Here is a 27,875-nt window from a genome sequence, read left to right as displayed (position 1 = left end):
ACGAATTCCAACAAATTGTTTTTTATATACCGGAGAACTTACGGCAATTCACCAGGCCATGAAAAAATGTGGTTTCATCCATGAAAACAAAATTTTTATTATCACTGATTAAATTAGAACATTACTTGCTGTAATAAAACAGCTATATATAGCTTACACTAAACTTCGCAAGATCAAAGAAGAATTATTTTAGCTTAAGGCTCAACAAAAACATATTGCCTTCATCTGGGTACCTTTTCATATGGGAATAAGTGGCAACGAGGAAGTGGACTCCCTGGTAAGTAATGTAACAACCGACCAAAATATTGCTATCATAAATCAAATACCTTGAAGTGATTACAAAGTAAACATCAAAAGTCATATCTAGAGAGCGTGGCAAACTACTACCTATGATCACACTGCCACCAAGCTCAAAGAACGCCTAGGTCAAGTAGGAAACACACTCATCTTACCAAGTATGTAATAGAAATAAGTCATCATCATTCGACTCCAAGTAGGACATACTTTACTTACGCACAAGCATATCTCCAACAATGAGACTGCTCTACTGTGTATCAAGTGCAAAAACTCAATTACCAGTGAAGCATATAATTATCGAGTACCTAGTATACCAGAATAAAAGAATTGCGAGTGCCTTTAGTAACAAATAATCTCAGAATAACTACATGTTAACCTATATTATTACATGCTTACTGAGTTAGATGCCGCCTGTAATGAAGTTGGTTTAAACATAAATTTTAGAAATACATGACAAATCTGGTACCAAGAATATTTCATTAATATAAATACTTAGGTCATAAAATTTAAATTGCTAGGGAACCAAACTGCTGAACTGCATAAAAAGAATCACTTTAGCATGGCTGCATGTGAAGCTCTATCAGATATCTTCGAGAGCAACATGACAAATTATTTGCAAAAGAAGACCAATTTTAACAATGTGTACTTCCAGTCATGACTAACGGCACTGAAACACTTTCCTTAACCCAGACTACAGCAACCAAACCCAGAGTAGCTCAAAGACGAATGGAATGATCAACAGGCGTCATAGATGTATAGAGCGCATAGCATAGCTGAAAAGGAACTGGGTGGACCATGTGATCAGAATGAATGACGGGCAGTGGGCCCAACAATTATAGTGTGGAGACCACGAGCTGACAGAAGAAGCAGAGGTAGACCAATTACACGATGGACAGACGACGTCAAAACAATCACTGAAAATTGGCTGCAAAAACCTTAAGACCGACATAACTGAAAGAAATTAGGGAAGGCCTATGTTCAACTTTGGACGCAGAAGGCTGAATCATGATGGTGAATCTATATTAAAATACATACCAAGTTTTATTTTAAAAGTATTCTTCTTCTTTTGGCATCATAACCCTGGATGGGTCTTTGCCTGTCTGGCTATGTCCTTCCATTCAGATCTCTCTTGTGCCCTTCTTCTCCATTGTCTTATGTTGATTGTTTTCAGGTTGTCTTCCACGTCATCCAACCATCTCGTTCTGGGCCTTCCTTTTTTTCGCCTTCCTATGGGCTTCCATTGTAACATTTTCTTTGTTGTTTTTGCATCGTTTTGTCTCTGCACATGTCCCAGCCATGACAGTCTTTGACTTTTCACAAATCTTACAATGTCATAACCTTCATTTAACTCTTTAACCTCGTCGTTTCTCCTGATTCTCCATGTGCCATCTTCCTCTTGTACCGGGCCATATACTTTCCTCAGTATTTTTCTCTCGAATGTCCTGAGTTGGGCTTCATCTTTTTTCGTCATTACCCAAGTTTCACATCCATAGGTTACTACGGGTCTAATCAGTGTTCTGTAGATAGTCATTTTGGTTCTTTTGTCTAATAATTTTGATGTCATCAATCTTTTATTAGCATAGTATGTACGATTCCCGCTGGAAATACGTGCATTAATTTCGCTACTTACGGAGTTCTTCTGATTGATTTCTGTGCCGAGATATGTAAAGGCATCCACTCGTTCGATAGTATAGTTGTCTATTGTGATATTATTTTCATTGTCAGTTATTCTTTTGACTGTCATATACTTCGTTTTTGCTTCGTTTATTTTGAGACCTCTTTTTCTTGCTTCAGGATCAATTTGTTTGAACACTTCCATTAGTCGTGGCTTATTCCTACTAATGATGGCTACATCGTCTGCATATGCAGTAATTTGTACTGATTTGGTGTTTATATGGCCGGTTATATTGGTTTTTCTGATGACTGCCTCAAGAACTAGGTTGAATAGCATGGTTGATAGGGCATCTCCCTGTCTTACTCCCATGTTGATGTTAAACAGGGGAGTCAGTTCTCCATCTACTCTGACTGCGGCTTTTGAACCCTGCAACGTCATTTTTATGAGTCTGATGTATTTCTTAGGTATACCTAGATTACAAAGGTCTTCCAGCATTCTGCCTCTTTTCACACTATCAAAAGCTTGTTTAAAGTCTATATACATATTATATAGGTCTATGTCGTATTCATAAGCTTTTTCTTGTATCGTTCTTAGTATGAATATGTTATCTGTAGTCTGAATCCATTTTAATAATCACCAATTATATTTTCGGAGTATTCCAATAATCTATTGTAGATTATACCAGAAAGAATTTTGTATATTACATTTAGCAATGTAATTGGCCTATAATTCTGGCATTCCCTCTTATTTTAAAAGTATTATTATACAATATTATGTATCTTACTGTCTGCGCATGTCCCATCGTTAATATTTCTTAGTGGTTGATGCACATATATTTGTGTAAATTAAAAAATATTGATGGAGTATTATTGTTTATTGTTATATAATTGCTTAAACACAAAAGAGAAAAGTCTGAATATGGTAATGGCAGATAGTAGACAAGCTCTACAAACCTTGAAAATTGTAAAATTTAATTCTCACACGCAAACTGTAAAAAGATGGGAAGAAGGGCAAGGATGTAGACTTGCCAGGATCACACTAAGTAACCTTGAAAGGTCAGCATCAAACAAGTACTTGGAAATGGCCAGGAAAAACCTACGCTACCAACTAACAGTTGGTTTTTTAACTGGTCATTGTCAACTAAGCAAACATCTCCACACATTAGGGCTAGTAGACACACCTCTATGCAGGAAGTGTAAACGAGAATTCGAAACTGTAGAGTATGTCATATGTGAATGCCTGGAGCTATCGTTAATACGATAGTACGCCATCGGCGAGCCCTGGCTCATACCTGCCCACATAATGGCGATGTCCCCTGGTGACTTTTCTGGCTTCCTAGAAATGGCAGGATGGATAATGAGCTAAGGATGACAGCTCACTGACAGGATACATAATGGATTAATTGTGGACAAAGTGCTGTGGGACTTGTTCTCTCTACTCTACAAATACAGAGATACATATTTTAATAGCAACTGAAAAAACAAAATGTATAATCGCTTCTTTTAAAGAACAATTACGATGTAAATTGAAAGTTGATGGGAAAAAATAGAAAAAAACAATAAATTTTTATTACCTGGGGATAGAGATAGCAGCCTTGGGGTCCAGCCTAAACATTACAGATGAAGACTACAGGGAAAAAACCAGATATGTCAAAATTTAATATTTAACTTTGAAGACCATAATGTGTCTTACATTGAAACGTATAATAAAACTCGGGAGTCATAATTGCTCCATAAAAACACATGAACGGCATTGCACTGTTTTTATTCAGAAAAATGTGTTACACTCCTTAAAAATCCAGGAAATTCTTGTCAACCGCAATTTGTCCATTGAAAGAACCAGCTTAGTCATCTGAAACAGAAAATTGTCAATGCTTTCAATAATGAAAATAGGTTTCATTTTGATTAGTACTTCTATTGTGAATGATAGGTAATAATAAATACAGCAAAACCTGTCAATAACGTTCACTAAAAATGACAGAACTATTGGCCGATATAAAAAGGTGGCTGCTAATACCAGGTTTTGTAGTCCACAAATTTTGGTGTGGGGAACTTTGAAACTAGCCGGCTAGTACAAGTGGCCGGTTTTGACAGGTGGCCGTTAACACAGGTTTTACTGTAACATGGCTCGTTAAAGATTCCTACCTCTGGTTGGAACACCAGAGCATTCGTCAAAATTTTCCGTTGGTGGAAGCGTGCTGCTACTACCACTGAACTGTTCCGCGCTGCAATAAATAAAGTAAAGATAGCCGTGATGATCGCCAACATCCGGAACGGATAGACACTTTAAGAAGAAGAAGGAAGCGTGCTCCGGGCGTAGGTGTTTAGTTTTAATCGCAGAAGTAGATCGACGCCGACGTTAAATAAAGAAATAAAAAAAGAGCAATTATAATAATAATAATTTACCTGTTACGACTAATTATAAGGTAAGACAGAGAAAAAGTCCACAGCTGCAGGACCACAGAATCTCATAAGGCTCATTAAATCGCTGTGCTTGGCTTTTGAAATTGCGAGGGGTCCTGAAACAACATACAGGGAATAATATTATAATTTTTTGGGATACCTTATACCTTACCTGAGTAGGCTGGTAATGTTAATTCAAATTCTCCATTCTTTAACTCCGTAGTTGTTAAGGTCATTCGTTTCTTCAAGATGCTTGAAAAGAATGGTCCATTGTAAGAAGATCGAGGATTTATAAGTCGACTGTGCTCTGATGTGGCAACAACCTTTTTCAAAACCTGAGTTTTGAAAGGGCATTTTGGAACATACTTTTTGTCCAAAAATGATTTCCAGTCCAAAACTATTTTTCGTGTTACTTTCACGACGATGAATGGAGACGGCTTTACGCGGGACCCCTTGATCATGTCTCTAAACTCTTTTGGTACTTCAAAAAGCATTTCTAGATTCCACAGTCCAACAGTCTTGTCACACTTTAAGTATGAATGTCCACGGATGGGATATGTAATTTTTATTTCACGAAGCCCATGGATTTTGTTGTTTAAGATGTATGAATCGGAATATTGTGAAATTAATGTGTGAATAATGCGAACTTTTTATACCTGCGTGTTTATATTTTTACAAGAAACAAAACGAGTCTTTCTATTACGTTATGTTATATCAATGCATAAATGTCTTGTTGAACATTTAATCATTCAGAAAAATAATTATATTCGATATTCACAAATGTTTGTTCTTATAAAAAAAACTTTCTATTATTGAAACACGCATTGTTTAATAATAATTTTTAAATCAATCCAACGCTATCTACCGTAAAACTTGTGACATATCTGGTTCTTTCACTGGACGCATGGACAAAGCTGGTTTTTTCCCAGTACCTCGAAACTTTGAAGTGTAATTACTCATGACAAGACTACTTTTTGCCCTGCACGATAGCTCTAAAATGTGCTTTTCCGTGTGTTCTATAGCATAGAATAGAAATCTGAAATTTGAAAAAAATTGACATGTCTGGTTTTTTCCCTGTAGTCTTCAGATATTAAAGTAAGACCTCAAGTAAGAAAAATTGAAGGAAAAAGAATAAAGTAGGGGGCTGAATATATAATAAGGATAAATAAATATCTTGTAGAAATAAAAACTAAGGCGTACAAGACGGTAATACCCGCCATATAACGACGTACACTGTAGAAATAAGGTCAGGCACAACAGAATGAAACTATAACATAAACAACAGATAAAAAATACTAAGAAAGATAACTGGAAAAAAGAAGTAAAAACATATTAATAGAATAAGACAAAATGAAAAAGAGATCCTATCAAATGTTTGTTAACGATGTTATTGATAATTTAACTTTTAACTTTAACTTTATAGTTACTACCTAAATTTATTATAATACTAAACAAAACGAAACATCATTAACTATTATGATTATCTGTTTCTTTTTTAAAGTGCGGTTAATACGGTCAGTATTATTAAAGTGAAGACTCAGAAGGACGGAGTCATTAAACTCATTGTATAGGCTAATTGATGGGCATAATTGGCCGTTGCCAATTGACTTGGAAGACACATGACGCTAAAACCCCAGCATATTTAACCAATTAATGAAGACAACAAAGAAAATTAAAAAATTAAGGAGTACCAAGAACTTTACTACATTAAGGCAAGTGTCTTTATAAAACACGTTTGAAATCTAAAGTATATACATCCATATATATATATATATATATATATATATATATATATATATATATATATATATATATATATATATATATATATATATATATATATATATATATATATATATTTTAAATAATTTTAAAAATAAGTTTAAATTAAGTTAAATATAATTGAATATAATTAGACTAAATTTCTCAGGGTTCTTTACTTCTTCTTCCTTTGCCCTATCCGTTTCGGACGTTGGCTATTAACAAGGCTATTTTGACTTTGTTTACGGCACCTCTGAACAGTTCGGTCGATATTAGTCCGAACCATTGTTGCAGGTTATGCATCCATGAGTGTCGTCTTCTTCCTGGTCCGCTCCTACTGTCGATTCTTCCTTGGACTATTAACTGTAGCAGCCGGTACTTAGTATGCCTCATGACATGTCCAAAGTACTCAAGCTTCCGTTTCTTTACGGTGAAGATTATTTCTTTGCTTTTGCCTATTCTCTGCATTACTTCCACGTTAGTGATGTGGTCTGTACAGGATATCCGAAGAATACGGCGATATATCCACGGCTCAAAGGATTCTAGTTTCTTCAGGGTGGCTTCCGTTGTGGTCCATGCTTCTGCTCTATAGAACAAGACCGGGAAGACATAACACTTGACCAGTCTTAATTTAAGTTCCATTGAGATTTTGCTTGTGAACCACTTTTTCATATTGTTGAGCGCATTTCGCGCTTTTTCAATTCGTGATCTTTACTACAAACAAAAATATTTTACCTTCAATTCGTGGCTTCTAGTATTTTCTGGATGATGGCTTTCTTTAGGATAGACAAGGAGAACAAATATTATATACACAATTTGTGACCTTTAAAAAAACACCATTTATTGTAATACCATATGGAAATATAAAAATAAAGAACGTGTAGAATTTATTATCTATTCCTCAGAATAAAAGAAAACTTAATTTTGTTATCTCTCTTTTAAACCAAGTTATTTAATTTATAGTAAAAACTGTTCTAATTAACCTCTGACTCGTTTCAAAATAATAATAGGTAATGGCACTCTTTCAGCCAAATGGTTTTCCCGCCTCGACTGATTATCTCGTACAAACTTTATATAAATTTTCTTTCTGTACTTTCTGTACAGGGTTAGGAATCTCTTCGGACACAAGGAGTTTGAGATTCTCGACTGGTCTCGCTTCGCCTTCAACTATTCTGCTATCACCAACTTAACTCACAAACAACAACTTATACTTACTTTTCACACACTGTTCTCAAACTGGACTTCTCATTCTGGATGGTAAAAACACAATGATTCAAATCTCCTGGTTCAATTTTTAAATCGACTATCCTATTCTCCTACCCTCGTTCTTCCTAGCCAATCATACACATTTATTCTTTCTAGCTATCTACAAAATTTCCAATTTTTTAATTTTAAGAAATTAAGCGTGTTTCACCCGCTTAGGTTTTACAATAAACTAACAGAAAATGATACCGACTAACCTTTCTTTTGTGTCTACAGGCAAATCCGTATTTCTAAAAGATAACGTCTAATTCATAGCATTACATTCGAAGAAAAATAATATACAAACCATTCTCTAACAAACTTAATTTGAAATTTTTATCTGATACAAAACCATGTATAATTATGTATAATTATGTATAATTTGTAAGATTTTAAACAATATTTAATACTTTCTTAATAACCCCGAAATTTTTTCCTATACAAATTGTTCTTGGAAACTATTTATTCACTATTTAAGTCCACTGTTTTCCAAAAAACACTTCGTAATTATAAATATACAGGATCTGGAATATTTATGATCTCATGGTATTTTGCCTACAAAAATTTATTTTATTTTTGATCTATTTCAGCCAGCTTCATTTATTTATATATATATATATATATATATATATATATATATATATATATATATATATATATATATATATATATATATATATATATATATATATATATATATATATTGAAAGTATTGAAAGGTTGGATACTCTTTTCCTCTCGATTTTGGACATTGCCAGTCTTCCTTCCTCAACTTTTTTCGTTTTAGCTGATAATGCTATGGGCACACATGAAATACTGATGGTAGCATTAGGTTTCAATTGCTTCCGATAGAATCCATGTCTAAAATAATAAAATACATACTTAACTTGTGTAAGCTTATATTATAAGTTATATAAATTATATTTCTGTTTATTTCAGTAACCTTATATTAGTTGGGCAATAATAAAGTTTGTTTTTATATTTGCTATCTAGGTATGACTAATATTACCATCTTTTACTTTGTACATTTTTATATTAAGTAACTAGCTATATATAAACTATAAAGCATTTTATCAACTTGTTATTACATTAATAGGTACCTACCAAAATTATGTTCTTAAACATTCAAAATATTACCTGCCCAAGTAATAAATTTCATTAAAATGTTCACTTCATAATTTGGAATGCTTAGCCGGTGTGAAATATTTTCTTTTGGTTAAAATAAGCCAAGCTTTAAACAGTTCTGCATCCTTCAAGGGTAAACTAAAGCAGAACACAAGGTGGTTAAGAAACAATGAAAGGCCACTTACAGCTTATGATGTAATGGAGCTCTTTGGCAAAGCAAACATTAAATGTCAAACAGCTGAAATTGCAATCAATGGGTTTAAAGCCACAGGAATATACCCACTCAACAAGGAGCTGTTTTCTGATGCCGAATATATTGAAGAAGCAAACAAAATGCGAGATTCATCTTTCTACGAATCCATCAAACGCCAAAGCAAAAAACGCGGCAGGTAATGAAAGCTCTACAGCGATCAGTGAAAAATGTGTTATGACGATACATGAATCACAAGTTAATGCAGAGTTTGACCCGAATCAACCGTCAACATCTTCGGCAGGTCAAGGTAATCCTGTGTTACCATCTACATCCGACAATCCTCATAGTCCAAAATCGTCTATGATAAGCCCGTTTGAAACTACTCCTATTCCAAAAATTAAAAAAGGGCCACTAATAGGGGATGGAAAGCCTGCAGTTCAACAATCATCACAGCTTCTCCTTATAAATTCAAGTTGATGGAATCTAAAAAAGCTAAAAAAGCCATGAAAACTGAATAGCAAAAACGTGATTAAAGTTTCAAAGGTAATCGCGGCATAAAAGGTTGTTCGACAGTAGGACCTTCTAGAAAAGGGAAAGATATAGTAAAAATATGTCTAAATTTTGAGAAACAAGAATCAGACACCGAAGATGAAATCAGTGTCTCTTCTGGAACATCTGAATTAGACATTATTAGACCATCTAAAGAGGATGACGCTTTGTGCATGTTTTGTGACAGAAAATATTCAGAAGATTGTAAAGGCGAACTTTGTGTCTTGTGCATTTTGTGTTTGTTGTGGGCTCATGTGGATTGTGCTGGGGCTGATAAGGATGCCTACATATGCGATTTTTGCAGATAAATTAATAATTGTGCTTAATATTTTTGTATATTTTATGTTTTATATTGGAAATAGTTGCAATATACGTCTATTTAGAAAGTAGATCATGTTTTCTTTTATTTAATACTTTTTTCCAATTATTGTACAACTTTATTAATAATTTTTAAGGGGGTCCACTTTTAGCAACTATTTTCCGAATTGACCAAAGCCTGGATTTTTGAAAAAGCATATTTTTTATATTAATTTTTAATTATTATTAATGAAAGTTGAGTATAAATGAATTATAACATTATGAAGTAAATGGTATGTACTTTTATAATATTTTTTTTGCTATTTTTCATACGCATGAATTAAAAAACAAAATGGGGGTCCAGTTTTAGTCCGCGCTGTTTCCTCTAATAATAAATAAATAACATACTGTAATCTAAACAATGCACTTTCTGCCAAAAAGGCAAATGGCGGCATAAACTTCAAAAAAAAGTGACAAGTACGACTACTATTACCTAGATTATTTTTTTGGTCAAGTGGCAGTTTTTGTGGATGTTGTTATTGACAGTTGAGTATGGCTGACGACGTTTTTAGTAAGTGAACCTAGTGTTTATCCTTCCTCAGGATTGAGCAAATCGGACTCAGAAAATGCAGGTAAGTGGCATTATATTTACGTGTACTGATGAAAAGTGTAAAATAACTGTACAATTTGTATTTAAACTTTAATTCCAAAGGTTTTGAGGTTTTTGAGGTCCAATGTGTATTTACTTTTGATGACACCAAACTGATGTGGAATACAAACAAAGAATACACGACCAAATGTGGTAAAATAGTAGCAGGAAAGGTATTTACTAACAGTGACTGTTTTGGCAAAAAGAAATTTTTGCGATGAATACCAGAAGAAGCACGTACTGATGATTTTAAATCATTTTGGAAGTTAGGTTCCTTTACTGCATAAAATGCCTTTGTATGTGGTTTAATAAAACAAAGCATTCCTTACACGCACACACACACATACACACAAACAATTTGTACAAATCCCAGCTCCCAGTGATATGTGTGTTCCAATGGATCAGTGGGACCCACATATCCGAAGATCAAACCGGTTACAATCCTTAATGCAGCGGTACCTATCTGACCTCCAAGCTATAACCAACCACCCTTCCCCATCGCAGGACACAACGAATGGGGAGGCTTTTCTACTGAGCGTTACTTTGGATGGCGTGGGTAATAGGACATCCCCTGTTTTACTTTGTGTGGTTAGGCCACCTAATTTTTGGGGTAGCTGGGCGAGATGTTCTCCGTATGACTAATTGAATTTCTCACAAAAGTGTGCTCCGGACAAATGTTCAGATTTTTGTGTGCTTGGTCACTTAGCCGCTGAATCGGCAAAATAAATTTTGTTCTCCTCGTCGGCTGAGTGGCCGAAAGGTCTGGCCACCGAACTCACGTTTGTCGCACATGACCTCGATGCTCAGGTTTCGCGACTGTAGGTCCTTTGAACTGCCTTAGGCGCTGTTTTGCCTAAGGGGCGATAGCCTGAAGGGCGTCTTTATGTTTGTGCCTCAAAATTTACTAGATGTGGTAGCATCGTTGGCATAACTGCTGTAACAGAGGGTTGTTAGGAAGGTTAGGATGAAATAATAATAGAAAGAAAGTAGTAATTGTGGGGTGTGCACTCCCAGGCATATTCGGCCATCTAATCTTTCGTGTTATCTCTATATCCTGCTTGCTGCTGCTTGGGCCGTCTAGGTATCGTCCTTACGTTTTTGTCATAGTCTGTTAACTCTCGGGTGGTTCCTGAGTTTGTTGAATATCTCGTGTACTCTTTCGTCCATTGTTCTCAGGAATCTCTTTTGTTATGAATCCCTAAACACGTACCTTAATCGGACGTACTTAGGAATATTCGGAGCTTCAAATCTAACTTTTACGAGAAAATCATATATTCGTGTTTTTGGATAAGCTCAAAATTCAACATTATAGTCGTTGATTAGAGAACTAGCCACTGCATTTGTAAAGTCAAAACAAACGCTTTATTCACACTTATTTAGTACGTTTTAACTGATGATGCACGGGTAAAGATCCACAGTTCCAACTATAATTAACAAAACGACTTTAAAAAACTAAATTTTATCGAAATATTTTGTGTTATGTTATACATGACATTTAAAAGTTATTTTGCTATTATTTTGTGTAATATAATTCTCCAAACTTATACAAAATAATGATCTGAGACTAACAACTACCGAGATAAAAGTTGCCGTCATCATGAGACTTAAAATTTGCTAGAAAGTTTGAATCCCTCAGGTTCTCAGTGTTATTAATGTACTATGAAAATGGCCTTGTTCACTTAAGTACGGGCTAAATAGAAATTATGCGAAGGAGTAAACATAAACATGTCTAATAAAATTTGAATAATTGTACAGTAACGTACCTATTTCATGATCCTTTATTGTTCAAACTTCACACCATTATTACTCATTACGTACACTACTATATATGTTCTCCTAAAATATTTGCTCTTTTAAATATTTGCTGGACAAGAAAATTAGAGGTGAATAAATAGCATTTATATTTCTCTGAAATTGTTTTTTTTTGACATTTTAATTTTTATCAGTTATGTAGTTGATTTATAATTGTAATTTATTCTTTCTTTACCTGTATCTGTTTCTTTTTATCTTCTATAAGCATTGTTAAGCAAAATTAAGCGCATTGAAGAAAATTACAAGAAAAATGAAATAAATTTTTTTTATAAAGAAGTAAAATACATAAAAACTGGGTACCAAGGAAGAACGATGAATGTAAAAGATAAGCAAGGAAACCTGATAGTGGATGAAGACCAAATATGTGAAAGGTGGAAAGAATATTTCGAAGAGATACTAAATGACGAAGTGACTACTGAAGAAAATTGTTATGGTCCTAGACCTCAAATAGTAATAGAAGAAATACCAAAGCCCACAAGAGAAGAAATTGAAGAAATAATAAAAGATATATAAAACCAAAAAAGTCCCGGGGAGAGCGGCATTGTGGCAGAGAACATAAAATATGGAGGAGAGGTCTTAATAAACAAATTTGGTGAGCTAATACTAGAAGTATGGGATGCCGAAAAAATGCCTCAAGAATGGAATAAGTCGATTATAATTCCTATACACAAAAAGGGAGATAGAACTGAATGCACATACTATAGAGGAATATCCTTATTAGAAGTAATGTATAAAGTACTCGCCATACTAATTAAAAAACGATAAGAAATATGTATTGAGAAGAATCTAGGAGAATACCAGGGAGGATTTCGGAAAGGAAGATCAACAACCGATCAAATTTTTATGCTAAAACAAATCCTGACCAATTGCTATGAATACAACATTTCAGCACAAGTACTTTTCATTGATTACAAAGCTGCCTACGATACAATAAACAGAAACAAGTTAATAGAAACACTAAAAGAATTCCAAGTGCCAGAAAAAATAATAAGATTGGTAAAAATGACAATTAGACAAACCATTTGTGCTGTGAGATGCAACGGTACAGTCTCAGAAGAATTCGAAGTGAAAAAAGGTGTTCGCCAAGGAGACCCGTTGTCTACATTGCTATTCAATATAGTTCTAGAAAAAATTGTAACGATTAGTGGGATAAATAGGTCCGGTACTATTTTATACAAGGAGCACCAATGCTTAGCATACGCTGATGATGTGGTTCTCATTGCAAGAAATGGAAAAGAACTATCAAATATAACAAAAAAAAAATGATTCGGGAAAGCTCTAAAATGGGACTGAAAGTTAATACTAATAAATCGAAGTACATGGAGATCTCGAGCAAAAAAGGAATAAGCACCAGGGGATCCTTTAAATTGGAGGTGGAGAATGGATCAGTTGTAGAATTCGAGAAGGTGGATGAATATATGTACTTAGGTACTCTTATTGATCAGACATGTAAAGAAGAAACTGAAATCAACCTGAGACTGACCAAGAGCAACAGGTGTGCTGGAGCCATGAGCAAAATAATTAAGGCCAAAGATATATCTCGTAATACAAAAATAAGAATATACAAAACTATAATTAGACCCACAATGCTATACGCTGCCGAGACATGGACTATGAATAAAACCGTACAGAACACATTGGAAGCATGGGAAAGAAAGATACTTCGCAGAATATTTGGTGGAAAAGTAGTAGAGGGAGAATGGAGAAGACGAACTAATGCAGAAGTGTATCAGTTGTATGCTAACCCTACAATAACAAAAGTGGTGAAAAAACGTAGACTAGAGTGGCTCGGCCATCTAGAAAGAATGCAAGGTAATAGACTAGTCAAGAATATTGCTTGGAGAGTACCTGAGGGCAAAAAAAGAGAGGAAGACCAAGAAAGAAATGGAGAGATGCAGTAATGGAAGATGTCAGAGAGATGGGAATCAGAGATTGGAAGCTGTTAGCTAAGAATAGAAAACGATGGAAATTATCCATCCAGCAATGGGCCTAAAAGGCCTGTTAACGCTGTACATACATACATACATACCTGTATCTTTTTCTTTTTATCTTCTATAAGCATGTTTGCTGATTGTTGTCTGCATGTTTTTCAATGCATTTTCAGTAATAATCATTCCATCGTCTTTATGATTGTCTCATTAACCGCCTTCCCACTGGGAAATCGTTTTTTGCTGTTTTTACTACTGTCACCTGTCATCCCGTCTATATTATTGTTAAACTCCATTCTTAATTTTTTTTTGACCAATTGATAATGTTTATTCATTTTATATATGCGTCGTACATCTGTGCTTATAGCTCTATCCCTAAGTGTTTTTTCATAAATTCTTCTGAGGATTTTCATTTATTTACTGAGGTTTACAGCATTCTCTATTTTCTAACTCTATCGAGTCGGTTTTCCTCAGTATTGTTCAATATGGGCCTAAAAATTATTTTTAAATTCTACTTTCAACCTCTTTTCTTAAATTTTTGTTCCTTCATATAATATCATTGAGATATCCCGCGGCTCTGTTTTTACTATTCGTTCTTTTTCTATTTCAGTTTATCTTTCTTTTATCTAAGCTTTAAGTATCTTAAGTATCTTGATAGTTTGATGCCCATATATAGGTACTAAATTTTAAGTTTTATATTTTAAAAATATTTTTACAATTATACAGGGTAGCAAAATACACAGACAATAAACAACTTACAGGGGTAAATCTAATAACAATGTATTGATGCACCTCGGTGGAACACTTGGGTGCGCCTGAGCCCCTTTCAGATTAGGTGGTCAATATCCTCCAGGTGTACCTCGTTTCATGCCTTAATTAACTCATCTCGAAGTGCTCTTAAAATTCAAAGAGGATGCCCTAAATTAAGTAATCTCCGACCCATCACTTCCCACCAATACTCAATTGGGTATAAATCTGGGAATCTCGATGGGCTAGCCAAAAGATTGGCTACAACCAGTTTAAAGAAGTCCATGGCGACTCTCGCAATGTCTGTCCTTTTGTTATCCTGCTGAAAAGTTGGATATTGTAGAATTTCTTCTATTTATCGTTGAGCTGTCTTGTTTCATGTTATAAAGATTAAAGTTAACCATGAATTATTAAGCGATTGCACCTCACACCATAACTTAAACAGTGCGGTGCATGTGCCAATCGACAAAAGGCTGTGGATTTCGTCTTTCACCACGTTGTCTTCTGACCCTGACTCGGCCATCATGCATCCCTAAACAGAATCGAGATTAATTACTAAAGACAACCCCGCTCTATTACACGATAATCGTTTTTTGCACCATTTAAGTCGATGTTCAGAAGAAGAAGAGGTAGTACTCTTGTAGTGTGGCCGAAATAAAAAAAAGTGTGAATTCGAAGATAAATCGTTTACATCCCAATTGGTCTGTCATGTTCTACAAACCATTTATTTGCAATAGACCTGGTAGAGAAGAACAGGTTTCTTCAGCCATCAACCTTAAACGACGAGCTTGATAACATCCATAGTTGCTACCGAGGACCTTCTCTTGGGCTGGCAATCACTGGGAGTCTTGCGTTGCCATGATGTAAATCGATTTAAAAGTAAAACACCATTTAAATTTATCAACAGATATGTATTAATTAATAAAGTTAACAACATTTAAATGGTTTTTACCTACATATTTATTGGCGTTACTCATGTATACCTGGTAACTGTACTGATGATGGACTTATTGGTCAGAAAACGTTTTGTGATGTAACCCGAAAGGGCATTTTTAGAATATATATACCTCTTATATAGGGTTTTTTTGATATAAAAGTTTTTAGTGAATATCTATTAGATTACGATAACATTTACATTCTCTTGTTTACTTAATTCAATTTGTTAATTCAATTATATTTCTAATATGTTTTACACTAAACTAATTTCTAAAATTACTGTGTGTCCTTTTGTCACACCATTTTTTGCGAGGTTGACCGATACTTCTTCTAGGTTTGGTAATTTATCTTGTCCTTTGGACGACTCTGGTCTTTTCTTGTATTGTTCTTTTATAGTATAATACAGGGCTTCCCAAACTTATTCGTACTGTGACGCCCTTGGGACTTTGCTATTATTTTGCGACGCCCCCCAATAATACTTACCAATTTTGGTACTAGCCTAGTAACAGATTATAGTTATAACAACCGGGGCTACAGTTTGGAAATTGCTACTCTCATTTCTTTTTCTAAGTTTATGTTTGACCTGTACTTGTTTTAATTACTGCAACTACAGAAAAGCCCGTTTTACACAATTACGAAGCCGCAAATGGTAATAAAACCTTTAATGCAGTAGTGCTGATGCCATGATATTCATGAGAAAGTGAGCTTTAAAATTAAACAGTTTGTTCTTGTCGTATTGAAGCTTTAGGCTGGAATCATAGGACAATTCTGCCAGTTGTTCTTCTTTCTCTGTTAAAAGTGTCGATGGCGGGGATGACAGGAAAGCGTTTCTTACCCAGTCGTACTACTCCATATCTTGGGGAAAATATTTCTCAAAATGTTCGCTCAATGATAACATGTATTGTGTAAACATATTTTTTAAAGAGGGATCAAGGATTTCTATCGATTTTTTTGTAGAATACCTTGTAAAACAGGGAAACAGTCAATTGTTTGATCTTCTAATTTTTTCTTCCATAAGAGCAACTTCTTCTGAAAACCAGTAATTTTATCTGCCAATTGCAGAATATGACTATTGTTTCCCTGCAAAGACTTATTAAGATCATTTAATTTGTTAAATATATCACAGAGGTATGCTAATTTTATTATAAAGTCTGAATTAATAAAGTTTTGCGCATCATCATGTGATTCTGTATGTAGACACGTGTAAAATTCATTTCTTAATTCGTATACACGTACGAGTACGTTGCCTTTAGACAGTCAACGAGAGCTGCAATAATGAATTAAAGAGGTGTGCTGGGCCCCCATTTCTTCACAAAATTTATGGAAAAGTCTTGATTTCACGGGTCGTGTTTTAATGTAGTTCACCACTTTAATAATGCTATCTATCACAACACTTAATTCAGGTAGCAGGGAAGTAGGTACGGTGCCTTAAATTAGTACCTACAGAAGAAGACGAGGATAAATCCACACAAAGAAGTCCAGGATGCCGAGAGGTCAAATCATCAAGAATAAATGAAATATTTAATGAAATGTCAAATTATTATTAGGCAATAAACGTTTTTATTTTTATTTTTATTTTTATTTTTTATATTAATTCAGGTGTAACGTTCTTTGCTGCCAAGGCCTCTCTATGTATGACACAATGTGTTCATTTTACGCTTTGAGACTTGGTTTTGATGAGAGCTTGTAATCCTCTATACTGTCCAGACATCGCTCGGGCACCGTCTATACAGACGCCCACACAGTTATCCCAGCGAATATTATTTTCAATCATATATGAGTTTAAAATCTCGAATAAATCAGTAACTTTACAACTTTCATATATTTTTTTTGCAAAATAACAAATCTTCACATATATTCGTTTCTTGTATGCACCGTACATAACATATCAATTGAGCATCATCATTACTATCAGTCGCTTCGTCCAGTTGAATGGCAAATAAACCTGAAACCTTCCCCACAATTTGCTCATTAATATCTTCTCCCATATCGTGAATACGGCGACTAACCGTATTGTTTGAAAGAGGTACATTTTTTATTTCTTTAGCTGCCGATTCTCCAATCATCACTATTACCATATTAGCCGCTGCAGGTAAAATCAGTTCCTCAGCGATCGTATGTGTTTTTTTACATTTGGCAACACGGTAAGCTACCATGTAAGAGGCGAGCAATGCTTTGGTAGGAATTGATGCTCTTGAAACCAAAGCTGTGGTCTGATGTTTTAGCTCTCGCAATTTTCTTACAAAAAAGTCTCTTGGGTCACCTTGTAAATGACTGTGAGTTGATTCCAAATGCCGTTTTAGTTCATTAGGAAGCATACTTTCAGCCGCCAACACTTTGTGATAAACAACACATTGTGGAAAGACTACATTCCCTTTAGTAACGCAGATAAATCCAAAATCCAAATATTGGTCGTCATATTTCTTCTTTGTACTTACATTAACATTACTGCTCTCGACTGATTCTTCACTTCGTTTTCTATTCCTTTGAATATAAGTATCCATTGTTGATAACAAAAATCTCCGCGTGCGTAATAAAACAAAACAAAAGCTTGACTAAATGACATAACACGCGCGACAGTAGAGAACACGGGGGAAGAAAGCCGACCAGCGAAACAGAATGCGCCCGGCCCTCACTCGACTCCAGCGTTGCCAATGTCCGGATAATTATCCGATTTTCGAATAATTTCGTGGACCATCGGATTATTTTCGGATTGAACAATTTTTTTAACAATTTCGGATAATTTAAGGGTCTATCGACTTGATGTTATACATTTTTTTATTTATTTATTAATACATATATTTTATACTCATTTAAAATCAAATAAATATATTTTCTGTATTTAAAGTCCGCGCTGACACCCGACTCCTTGGGACGACGCTGTGACGCTCCAGGGCGTCGCGACGCACAGTTTGGGAAGCCCTGGTATAATACGTGTATCTCTTCTCTCTCCAGTTTTCCACAGCTGTATAGTGTAATGCTAAGATATTTTTCTTCCGTTATTTGTTTATTGTTGAAACCATCGAGTTTTAATTAGGATCTCGGTTTTCTTTACTGATTACTATTTTTTTTACAGAGATTGTCATATTAAATTTTTTTGCTCTTGAGTTGAATCTGTGAACTAGTCTTTGTAGACTATTTTCATCTTAGGCCATCAATATAGCGTCTGAAGCTATTTTTTTTGGGATATTTTAATATTATTTACTGTATTTATTGATAATAAACGACAATTTCTTTAAAAAATTACGTCTATTTTGACGTTTCGATTTCCACTTCTGGAATATTGCGTCGTTTGCGTAACAGATTATTTTATTATGTATCATCTTTCTTTGTTGACGCTTTTGACGATTCCATCTATGATTGCATTTAAGAGCATAGGCTTAATGCGCGTCTCTGTTGTATTCTGTTGTCTATGTCTATAGGTTTCTTATGTTTTTATCCATCTATTCTGACTTACATATTGTTATTTTGTAGATGTTTTTAATAGTTTTACTATATCCAAGAGAACCGCTACTATACAAAAGATGAATTACATCTTGAAGAATCCGGTTCTGAGCAGGAACAGAAACACGATAAAAGTTTAGCTTCTACTAAAAGTGTAATTTCAGTGGTATAAACAAACAGAAAATAATTAAAACTAAGCTAATAATAAAGTATAAAGTGCAGTGCATTTACAGTATCAAATATCAATTGAAAACTGTAAGTCATTGCATGTCTTTTCCGATTAATAAATTCATAGTCTATATTTACAGTTTTGAACTTTTAAAATTAGTAAAATAAATCGATCATTAACAACTCGTTATCAAGAAACTTAAATAACTCACAAAAACAGTCAAGAAAACAGACAACAGAATACTAAGTTACTTTCTATTAATAACTTAAAAGAAGAGACAGAACCGAATTTAGTAATCCTGCAAAATTAAATATTTAAACAATAGATGATTTGAACGGAACCAGAAATTTTCATGATTTTTAAAAATACTAGAAATAATATAATTATATAAATAAAAACGGATAGTAATACTTCACAGGATAACAAAAAGATGAAAAGAAATGAGGAAAAAAGAAGAATTAATCAAAAAGATTAAAAGACATGCTACGAACTCCAACAAAACCTAAGGAAGACGAACGAAGACGAAATTAGACTAAATTATTCTAATGATACAGAATTTAACGACAAAAACGAACAACGAGAATTCAGAAAACAATGATAATTAAAACAAAACAAAATAAATTAGAGAAAAAAAAATCGAAGAAGCAAGCCAAACTGACCAAAAACTAATAAAAGAAAAAGAATAAACGAAACAGAAACTAAAGTATACCAAAGCAGGCTAAGGCAGGCAGAAAAAGTTTATATAGCAAATAACGTAGTACTACAAGGTTTGTCTATAGATAAAGTTTACTTAAAGACTCGAAAACGGTCAAGTTTACAGAAAACACACAACAGACCTATTTTGTTTAGAATGGCCCAAAAAATTGAAAAAAATTTATCCGAGTCGAAAAAGTTTATTGTTACAAGGTATTTGGTACTTGGCAGTATTTTTCATAGCCTATATTGTTATTTTACTTATGTATTTAATATATTTATTGGAAAATTGAACGACTGGTATGATAAAATATAATTTAGTATAACTGTTGCAAATGACAACTTTATGCAATTTTTTAACGGTTTTATTAAAGAACTGTTTACAATTAAAAAAAATTAACAACGAAATATAACAAGTTATTAATTTAGGAATCTTCTCCTCTGTTAATACAGTCAGCGCAAGTCAAAACTGTTACTGCAATATGCTCTTTACATACGGATTTCAAACATGTATGCCATCGGTGCTGAGTAAATCTGTTTTTCTCTTCGGGCAAAAGAAACAACGAAGTTTCGCATTCGCATCATTTAGTTCGGCAACATCAACTGAAATGGCTTTATTTCTTAGAACATTTCTAATTTTTTGCCTTAGTGAAATTGACAGTGATGCAATACTTGATAGACGAAAATATGGGGCTTCGTAAGTTGCTTAGCAAGATCTATCAGTTATATTCTTCGTTTGAGCTTTGTGTCTGTATTGCTGTAGTAAACATTTTTTTCACAATTTGTGAATTTATGCCAGCAATATTAAGTAAAGAACAAAAAACAGTTAAAGGCCAACGGTTGCTCATTCTTGTAGTCGAATATTCTACCTTCATCCTGTCCACCACATCAACAGCTCCTTTTGTTAGATTATAGAATGTTATGACTGAAGGTTTCATTGCATCGCCACTTTCTGGATCAATTTCACCATCTTTGTAAAATGTCGACAACATCAGCACATTTTTATTAGGTTTTGGTACATATGAGGTAAGTACGCATTTATTGGGATCTACTCCCGAAGCAAAAAAAAAAACAATTGGGGGAACCTCACGCTTGTTCTTACGTAATGTGCCAACTAACGTTATACGGTGGTTGTGTACCAAGTCATTAGCCAAAGATACAGATGTAAAGTAATTGTCCATAGTTATATTTCGTCCAGTACCACTACAATATCTTAAAAGTCTTGTTACAACACTATGGGCATCGTTCTTTAGTTCATACGAACCAGTTGGTTGTTGTGTATAAAACATTCGAGAGTCTACAACAGCGTAGATTTTTATGCCATATATCTCAGGTTTATTTGCAATATACTGGCGGAACTTTATGTAACTACTCACCGAGTAATGTTGTAAACACTTCCCAACAAAGTTATCCAGAACGTACTGCACAGGCGCCAAATGATCTTCGTGGATTCTTTTTACTCTAGATTCAATATCATCAAACCTAATAGCTTGTATCAAAGAGTGAAAACGGCGTTCTGACATAGTAGCAGCAAAGTATTCTAAGGCCGTTCCGTCCGTGCTCCAAAGTTCTGAAGTATTTAAATGTTGGGCTCTTTTTACACCAGCAAGATATAAAAGCCCGACAAATGCACTTATTTCGTCAAAATCTGTAGGGCTGTAATGTTTCTGGTGAGTCTAATTTTTTGAAGTTTCTCGTTGGTACAATCTGTAGTATATTGAATGATTTCATCCAAGAAAAAAAGTTTCCAACAATCCAATATTGTTTTGACTTCTTTTGCAACACCTTTTACACCTGGTATCTGTGTAACAATATTTTGAGGGCTGGTTTTTCCAATTTTGTTTTGATTTTGGTGCACTAACCATTTAGTACCATCTTTACCAGTATAATAGGGACCACTTCTTTCAGATCCTTCTAAATGTGATTGTGTAGAGGCAGTACCTTGTACATTCTCTTTATCTATTTCGTCACTTGGGAAAGCGGCCTCTGAAACATCTGTGTCCGATTGATCGACTTCATCTTGTTGCATATCATCTTCTATAGCCTCTCAAAGGGCTAGTAACCGTTGCTGTTTCGCTCTCGTACGCCATCACAAACAACAACAAAGTCCAAATTTAGTCTAGCTCACAAAAAATATTTTAATATAATTCAAAATTCGTAACTACGTAATAAGTACCGCGTTAGATTTTTACTAACATCCCGATACTGACAACTTTCATAGCGCACTGAACAGATTCTTGTTGATTTCAATCTAAACTAAACATGGGAGTGACTGTACCATGGGAGTGACTAGACAAAACATTGAGTGGGGCATAGCTGGCCGGAGATAAATATACGAGGCGCGAAAGAAAAGTAATACAAAAAATTTGAACAACTTTTCACTTTTCGCCTGGGCGATCTATTGAACCTTATTTTGGGTATCTCATGAAAATAAATATGTAAAAAAATCTTATGAGAATCTTTTTACGAATAAACCGAGCTTTTCGCCTTGTCTAATACCCCCTTTACATGCAGCTCACTTCCGCGACAGTGAGCAGGGAATTGATCAGGAAAGTTGGCAGCATGAGGATGTAAATACGTCGCTTGCGCTGCCATTACTCATGCCACTACCGCTGTCGTACGCTCCCTTCGTTGGCGGTTTTTTTAACGGAAATCAAAGGACTTGCAGTGCGAGTGACAGTGACTGTTTACATGCTACTCGCTGTCTTGTCGGTGCACGTACTTATTTGTTTATTGTTTGATACATTTTTCGGTAACTATGGTTGAGTGGAGCAATGACCAAGTGGTGAAGTTTTTAGAGCTATATGCTAGTGAGAGATTGTTGTGGGATTTTTCACATAAAGATCACAAAAAAACCACAATGTAGGCAATGCGGTTTGTCCTTTGAATTTAAATTTGGTCCTTTAAAACGGTATTAATTGTTTTACAAACTTCCGGCACAATCAGCGAAATTACTGGTGATGATACTTTAAATCTATTGGCTAAAAGACCTGAGGAGATGGTTTGACCGCTCATTCACAGATATCTTACGTGCAGCAGTTTCCAAAGCTACAATTCCCATTTGGATCACCAACCTTCGAAAGGAGACGGCGCAATAAGAAGAAGACGAATACTTTAAATAAATAATGCAAACTTTGATAACTGTCACCAGTGGCCAAATATCGTAATGTTATTGCCAAGCGTATTTTTTGTGGTATTGGAATTCTTACTATAGTCTCTTTTTTATCATGGGGTCAATTTTTTTAAAACAAAAATCAAAAGATGTGCTTGACATTCTGCAAAAGTTTTTCCAGATTCCTCAGAAGTCAGTTTTTTTCAGACATCGACGTTTTTTTTCTATCTCATTTGTTTTTAAAACGTCAAGATAATTGTGTAAACTTAAAACGCACAGAGCTGTCGCCGCAGTAATTTCCATGCCCCCCGTTGCTGATGGTACACTGATGCAGCACTGTGGTACCTGTATGTAAACAGTAATTTGTTTTAAATGCTGCCGTGGAATTATTTAGGGCAGGATAGTGGGCAACACGAGTAGCAGCACGAATGGCTGCATCTAAAGGAGATATAACTAAAATAATTGCTAATACGATTTTTAAAATACATTAACTTTTTTGCTTAGATATTAAAGCCTGAGTAAAGTTATATAGAGAGGTAACCTTATGTTATTTTTGACATTACTATAAAGTGTTTAAAATGTTACAATATATATTACTAAGATTACTAGTGTCTGTTTTTTTTTAGTTCGGTTGATATGACACATCTCGAGAAACAATCTATTTTTGTAATTGCTTAATGATTGCAATATTTTTACGTTATATATCCTCCTTTTCTTTCTTTTAGGAATCTATAAATTGTTGCTTCTCCAACCCCTGTCATATTTGAACACATGTTAACGAGTTCACGAACATTACTTAAAGGGCGTTGATGTACAAGTGCATCGTGTACATTTAATATTATATTTTTTTCTCTTAGACTAAAGGCACCTTTAAAACTACACTTAACCGGAATAAAACCTGTTGTCGACGTCATTTTTAAATGCAAATAACAAAATATCGACACCAAAAACGTAGGTAGCTAAGACATGAACAATGTACATCTACAAACTAAATGGAAGATGCAAACAATTTCTAATTTATATTATTGGCATAAGCTGTAATGTGGCATAAAAACTACTTAAACTATCATTAGTGAAGCTTTATCAGTAATTCCAGGTAATCGTTCAAAGAAGGTATTCTTTTTGTGTCAGGCGATAACTTGTATAGAAAAAAATAATCACCTTTAAATTACTGTTTACATTAATTTATTTCGTGAAACATTAAATTCTCTTGTTAACCACCCGTGTATAATTAACAATAATCATGTGGCATATATACCGACGTTTTTTACGCACAAAAAGGTATAGTGAGATTAGTGGACACTTATTTTACAGAAGATTTTTTAAAAGATAATGAATTGTTGACGGCATCTTAAAATATTAATTTTTTTTATTTATTTCAAAACAAGTATAGGGTGACGCCTATGGTTTTTTGACCTGTTGAGGATTTGCATACATAATGTGCTATCAATATGATGGAAAAGGACTATACCATAATCAAACTGGTGGCCTGTTTTTATAAAGTGTTCGACAACAGCGCATGTTTTCTTTGGCAGTCACTTTTGTGTTGTGTGATGCGCTGTTTCAGTCGCTGTCCGGTTTGTCCAATATAACATCCCTGGCTACCTGTTTTGACCGAAAAACCTGATATCGCTCTCACTAGTTATATATATATATATATATATATATATATATATATATATATATATATATATATATATATATATATATATATATATATATATATATATATATATATAAGAATAAGAAAAAGAAGTACTTGTGACTCGTTTGGAAAAAATATATAACTGTTTTGGATCGGTTGGAGTCAATAAAAGGGCTATTGGTTAACTATTTTTTTATATCTCGATTATATATATATATATATATATATATATATATATATATATATATATATGTATATATATATATATATATGTATATATATATATATATATATATATATATATATATATATATACATATATATACTACTACCAATATAGGAACAGCTTAATATGCATATACCCAAGAAAATCCCAAAATATACTGCAAGTTTTTGAACTTTTTATTAGCGTTGAAATTTATGAACAATTTTAAAATTATCGTATGGATGACGTATTCCCGCCTTCAAAATGCGAGTATTGGATTGGCCTAGAATCACCAAACAACATGTTCTATCTAGAAGACGTGATCGACGCATGCTTTTAAAACTCACATAACTGACACTTTAAACTAGTACCGTTGCGCGCTAGCTGTCTTTTATTTTATCTTTAATTCCTCGCATTTTTAACAGCTGGCAATCCTAATTTGCGTCCATTTTTTCTCAGGCAACCTTATATCATCATGTTAAGAAAAAAATTAAATTTAATTTGATACGTTATGAGCAGCCTATTTTATAATTTTATATTTTATAAAATTTTTGCTCAAAAATTAATTAATATTAATTGAATTAAAAATATTTGCCGCCACTTTTTGACTGCCAATCTATTATCAAAGTATCCCCCTAATTTTAAATGTTTGTAAAAATGTGAGTTTGATTAATTATATTATGGACGTACTGATCATGCAGTGGGATCTTCGACTATAAAGTAACTCTAACTAAAAACTTTATCTGCTGCTTTAACTTTTTTAATATGTTTTTGTAGAGTCCAGTGCACAGTCCTTTGTGTGTTTTTTCCTTCTTTAAAAAAGAAAATAAAAAATAGAACCAGCAATTTTTTGCTTACTACATGATATCTCCTAGTAGGATACTTTATTTTGACCATAGCTCTGGTCTTGTAAGCAGCCGAAAGCTCTCAGCTAGGAATTAAAATCTTTTACACACTTTAAAAATACTTTCCCTTTTCTAACTTTTAATTTGTCATAAGTGTGTACATCAGCCTTTTAATTTTATAAAGTAAGTGACACTGAAATCAAATACTTCTCTTTTATAATACTACCAAACAATACCAGAATAGAGAACAGATGAGAGTGGATTGAATAATATTACTTTCATCTTTTCCTCTTAGTTCCTAATCCAATAGATGTAGAAGTATGACATATAAACAATATTTAGCATTGTATTAATACGTTCTTTTTAATTAATTTCCCTACGTATTATTCGATGTTATTGGATGTTAACATATGTTAATGCCATCAGTAAGAGTGATTACTACACGGGGCAAACTCAATTCCAGAATTCCCCTCAAGAAAAGCAAAAGTTGGGGAGACGTTAAAAATGAGTCATCGATGATGTATCGACCGAAAAAGCAGGTATAAATCCAAAGTATTGGGGCGATAACGAAATTGGCATTTCCACAAGGGGTGGCAAAGACAAAACGAATCTATATATTTGTTGGTTTATGGTATTTTCACTCTATAAAAAGCAACGTCTAAAGATGCGGTAAATGTTTAAAAAGAATATAATTGCTTTTTTACTCAGTTTATTAGGTACTTTTGTATGCAATAGTAACTAGTCGATATAAATTTGCATTGACAAATTAAACACAGGTAACGTAAGCTGTACTTAAAAGAAAAGTAATGAAAATGTTATAAGTTATTTTAGAATACCCCTTCACGGATGGGAACAACAGCAAAAACTGTAGTTTGGAAGCTGTAATAGTCGTCCAGAGCGGTGTTTGTGTTCTAAGAGAAACTTTGTGAAACCCTCCAGCATTTTAATTGAAAACATGAGTATCATAATTCCTTATTATCGCAGTTAAAGATTCCTTAAAACAGCGGTCCGCAACCTTTTTGATATTGCGACCCCAAAATTAAAAAAAGAGTTATGAACGACCCCAGAAAAAAAATCACTAAATTAACAAGTGCAAAGGTTGGTTCAGGACGAAATTAAGGTAAACTTCAAATATCCTCCATGTTGTACTTAGCTGTTTTTATTTCGTAAATTATGTTGAAGGGTTTATTTATTTTGGAAAGTAATATTAGAACAAACTATGCATATAACACATAACAGTGGATATTCCTTTTCCATCATTCTCCAGAACTTGGATAGATCCGTAGTTTTGATAATAGATCGAAGGCTTTCATCGGACAATAAATCGATCAGCTGCTCCTTTTCTTTTAAGTTCATCTTCACAGTGTTAAGATCACAAGTGACTGGATTAATTATCCATTGGTCGTCGTGTGACGTATCTGGGAATCGTATTACCAAGTCTTGCTTAAGGCTTGTAAGATGCATGATGATTTTGGTTTTAATTTCTTCTTCGAGCTTTATATTGTTTTCTTCAGAAAATTTCTCCAAACATGCAAACATCTTGTAGTTTTCAGCACTGATTGTTAGCCAAAATTATTACATTTGTACTCTTCCCTTGCAACGATTGATTCAAATCATTAAGTTTTTCAAAAATGTCCGAAAGATAGCCAACTGTTGCCAGCCAATTTTCATTCAAGAAATATTCCGCTAGCTTTGGTTCCCGTTCCAGTAGAAATATTCTGATTTCATCTTTGAGATCAAATACACGTTGGAGTATTTTTCCTCGCGATAACCACCTGACCTCCGTATGTTACAGTAGATTTTCGTATTCTGATCCCAATTCGCGACACATTATTTTGAAAAGGCCACTGTTCAATGAGCGAGCTTTAATAAAATTTATTATTGTTATGACTTGTTCCAACACTTTATTTACATCTGGTTGCAAATGTTTTGCTACAAGGGCTTCACAAAGTATAGTATATTTCACGCATTTGCGCTTATTTTGGATTAGAAATCAAAGCTTGGATAATTGTCATTTCAGGTTGGTTTTCTTCGAATTTTGATGGTGAATGGTTGTCTCGTGTTCGAAGAGATTGCTGGATTTATTCTACGAAATACAAGTAAGGGCCTTACTAACATTTTCTTTGTGATCCTCTTCCTTTACATATTTCCTAATCTTCTATTATAGTCAAACCACATCTAAACGTTTTGGTAGATTTAAACTTTGTTA

General features: G+C 33.9%; 1 protein-coding gene and 1 long non-coding RNA gene across 2 annotated transcripts; both read right to left on the bottom strand.

The window, feature by feature from the left end:
* Positions 1-3,646: 3,646 nt before the first annotated feature.
* On the bottom strand, positions 3,647-7,625 carry LOC140440888 (uncharacterized). The gene is made up of 3 exons (XR_011950950.1): positions 7,536-7,625; positions 7,291-7,441; positions 3,647-3,763 (listed from the first exon to the last, which is right to left on the bottom strand). It is a non-coding gene; the product is annotated as an uncharacterized lncRNA (long non-coding RNA).
* Positions 7,626-17,370: 9,745 nt separating this feature from the next.
* Positions 17,371-18,057, bottom strand: LOC140435892 (SCAN domain-containing protein 3-like). The gene has a single exon (XM_072524606.1). The coding sequence runs from the start codon at positions 18,055-18,057 to the stop codon at positions 17,371-17,373; it is 687 nt and encodes a 228-aa protein (XP_072380707.1).
* Positions 18,058-27,875: the final 9,818 nt, after the last annotated feature.

This window comes from Diabrotica undecimpunctata, chromosome 1, assembly GCF_040954645.1.
Source record: "Diabrotica undecimpunctata isolate CICGRU chromosome 1, icDiaUnde3, whole genome shotgun sequence".
NCBI classification, from domain to species: domain Eukaryota; kingdom Metazoa; phylum Arthropoda; class Insecta; order Coleoptera; family Chrysomelidae; genus Diabrotica; species Diabrotica undecimpunctata.
The sequence above is the reverse complement of the archived record's forward strand: the minus strand, read 5'-3'. Positions and strand labels throughout refer to the sequence as shown.

Bases quoted from the DNA above. Each gene is read 5' to 3' on its own strand.
- LOC140435892 (XM_072524606.1), bottom strand. From the start codon at position 18,057: ATGGATACTTATATTCAAAGGAATAGAAAACGAAGTGAAGAATCAGTC.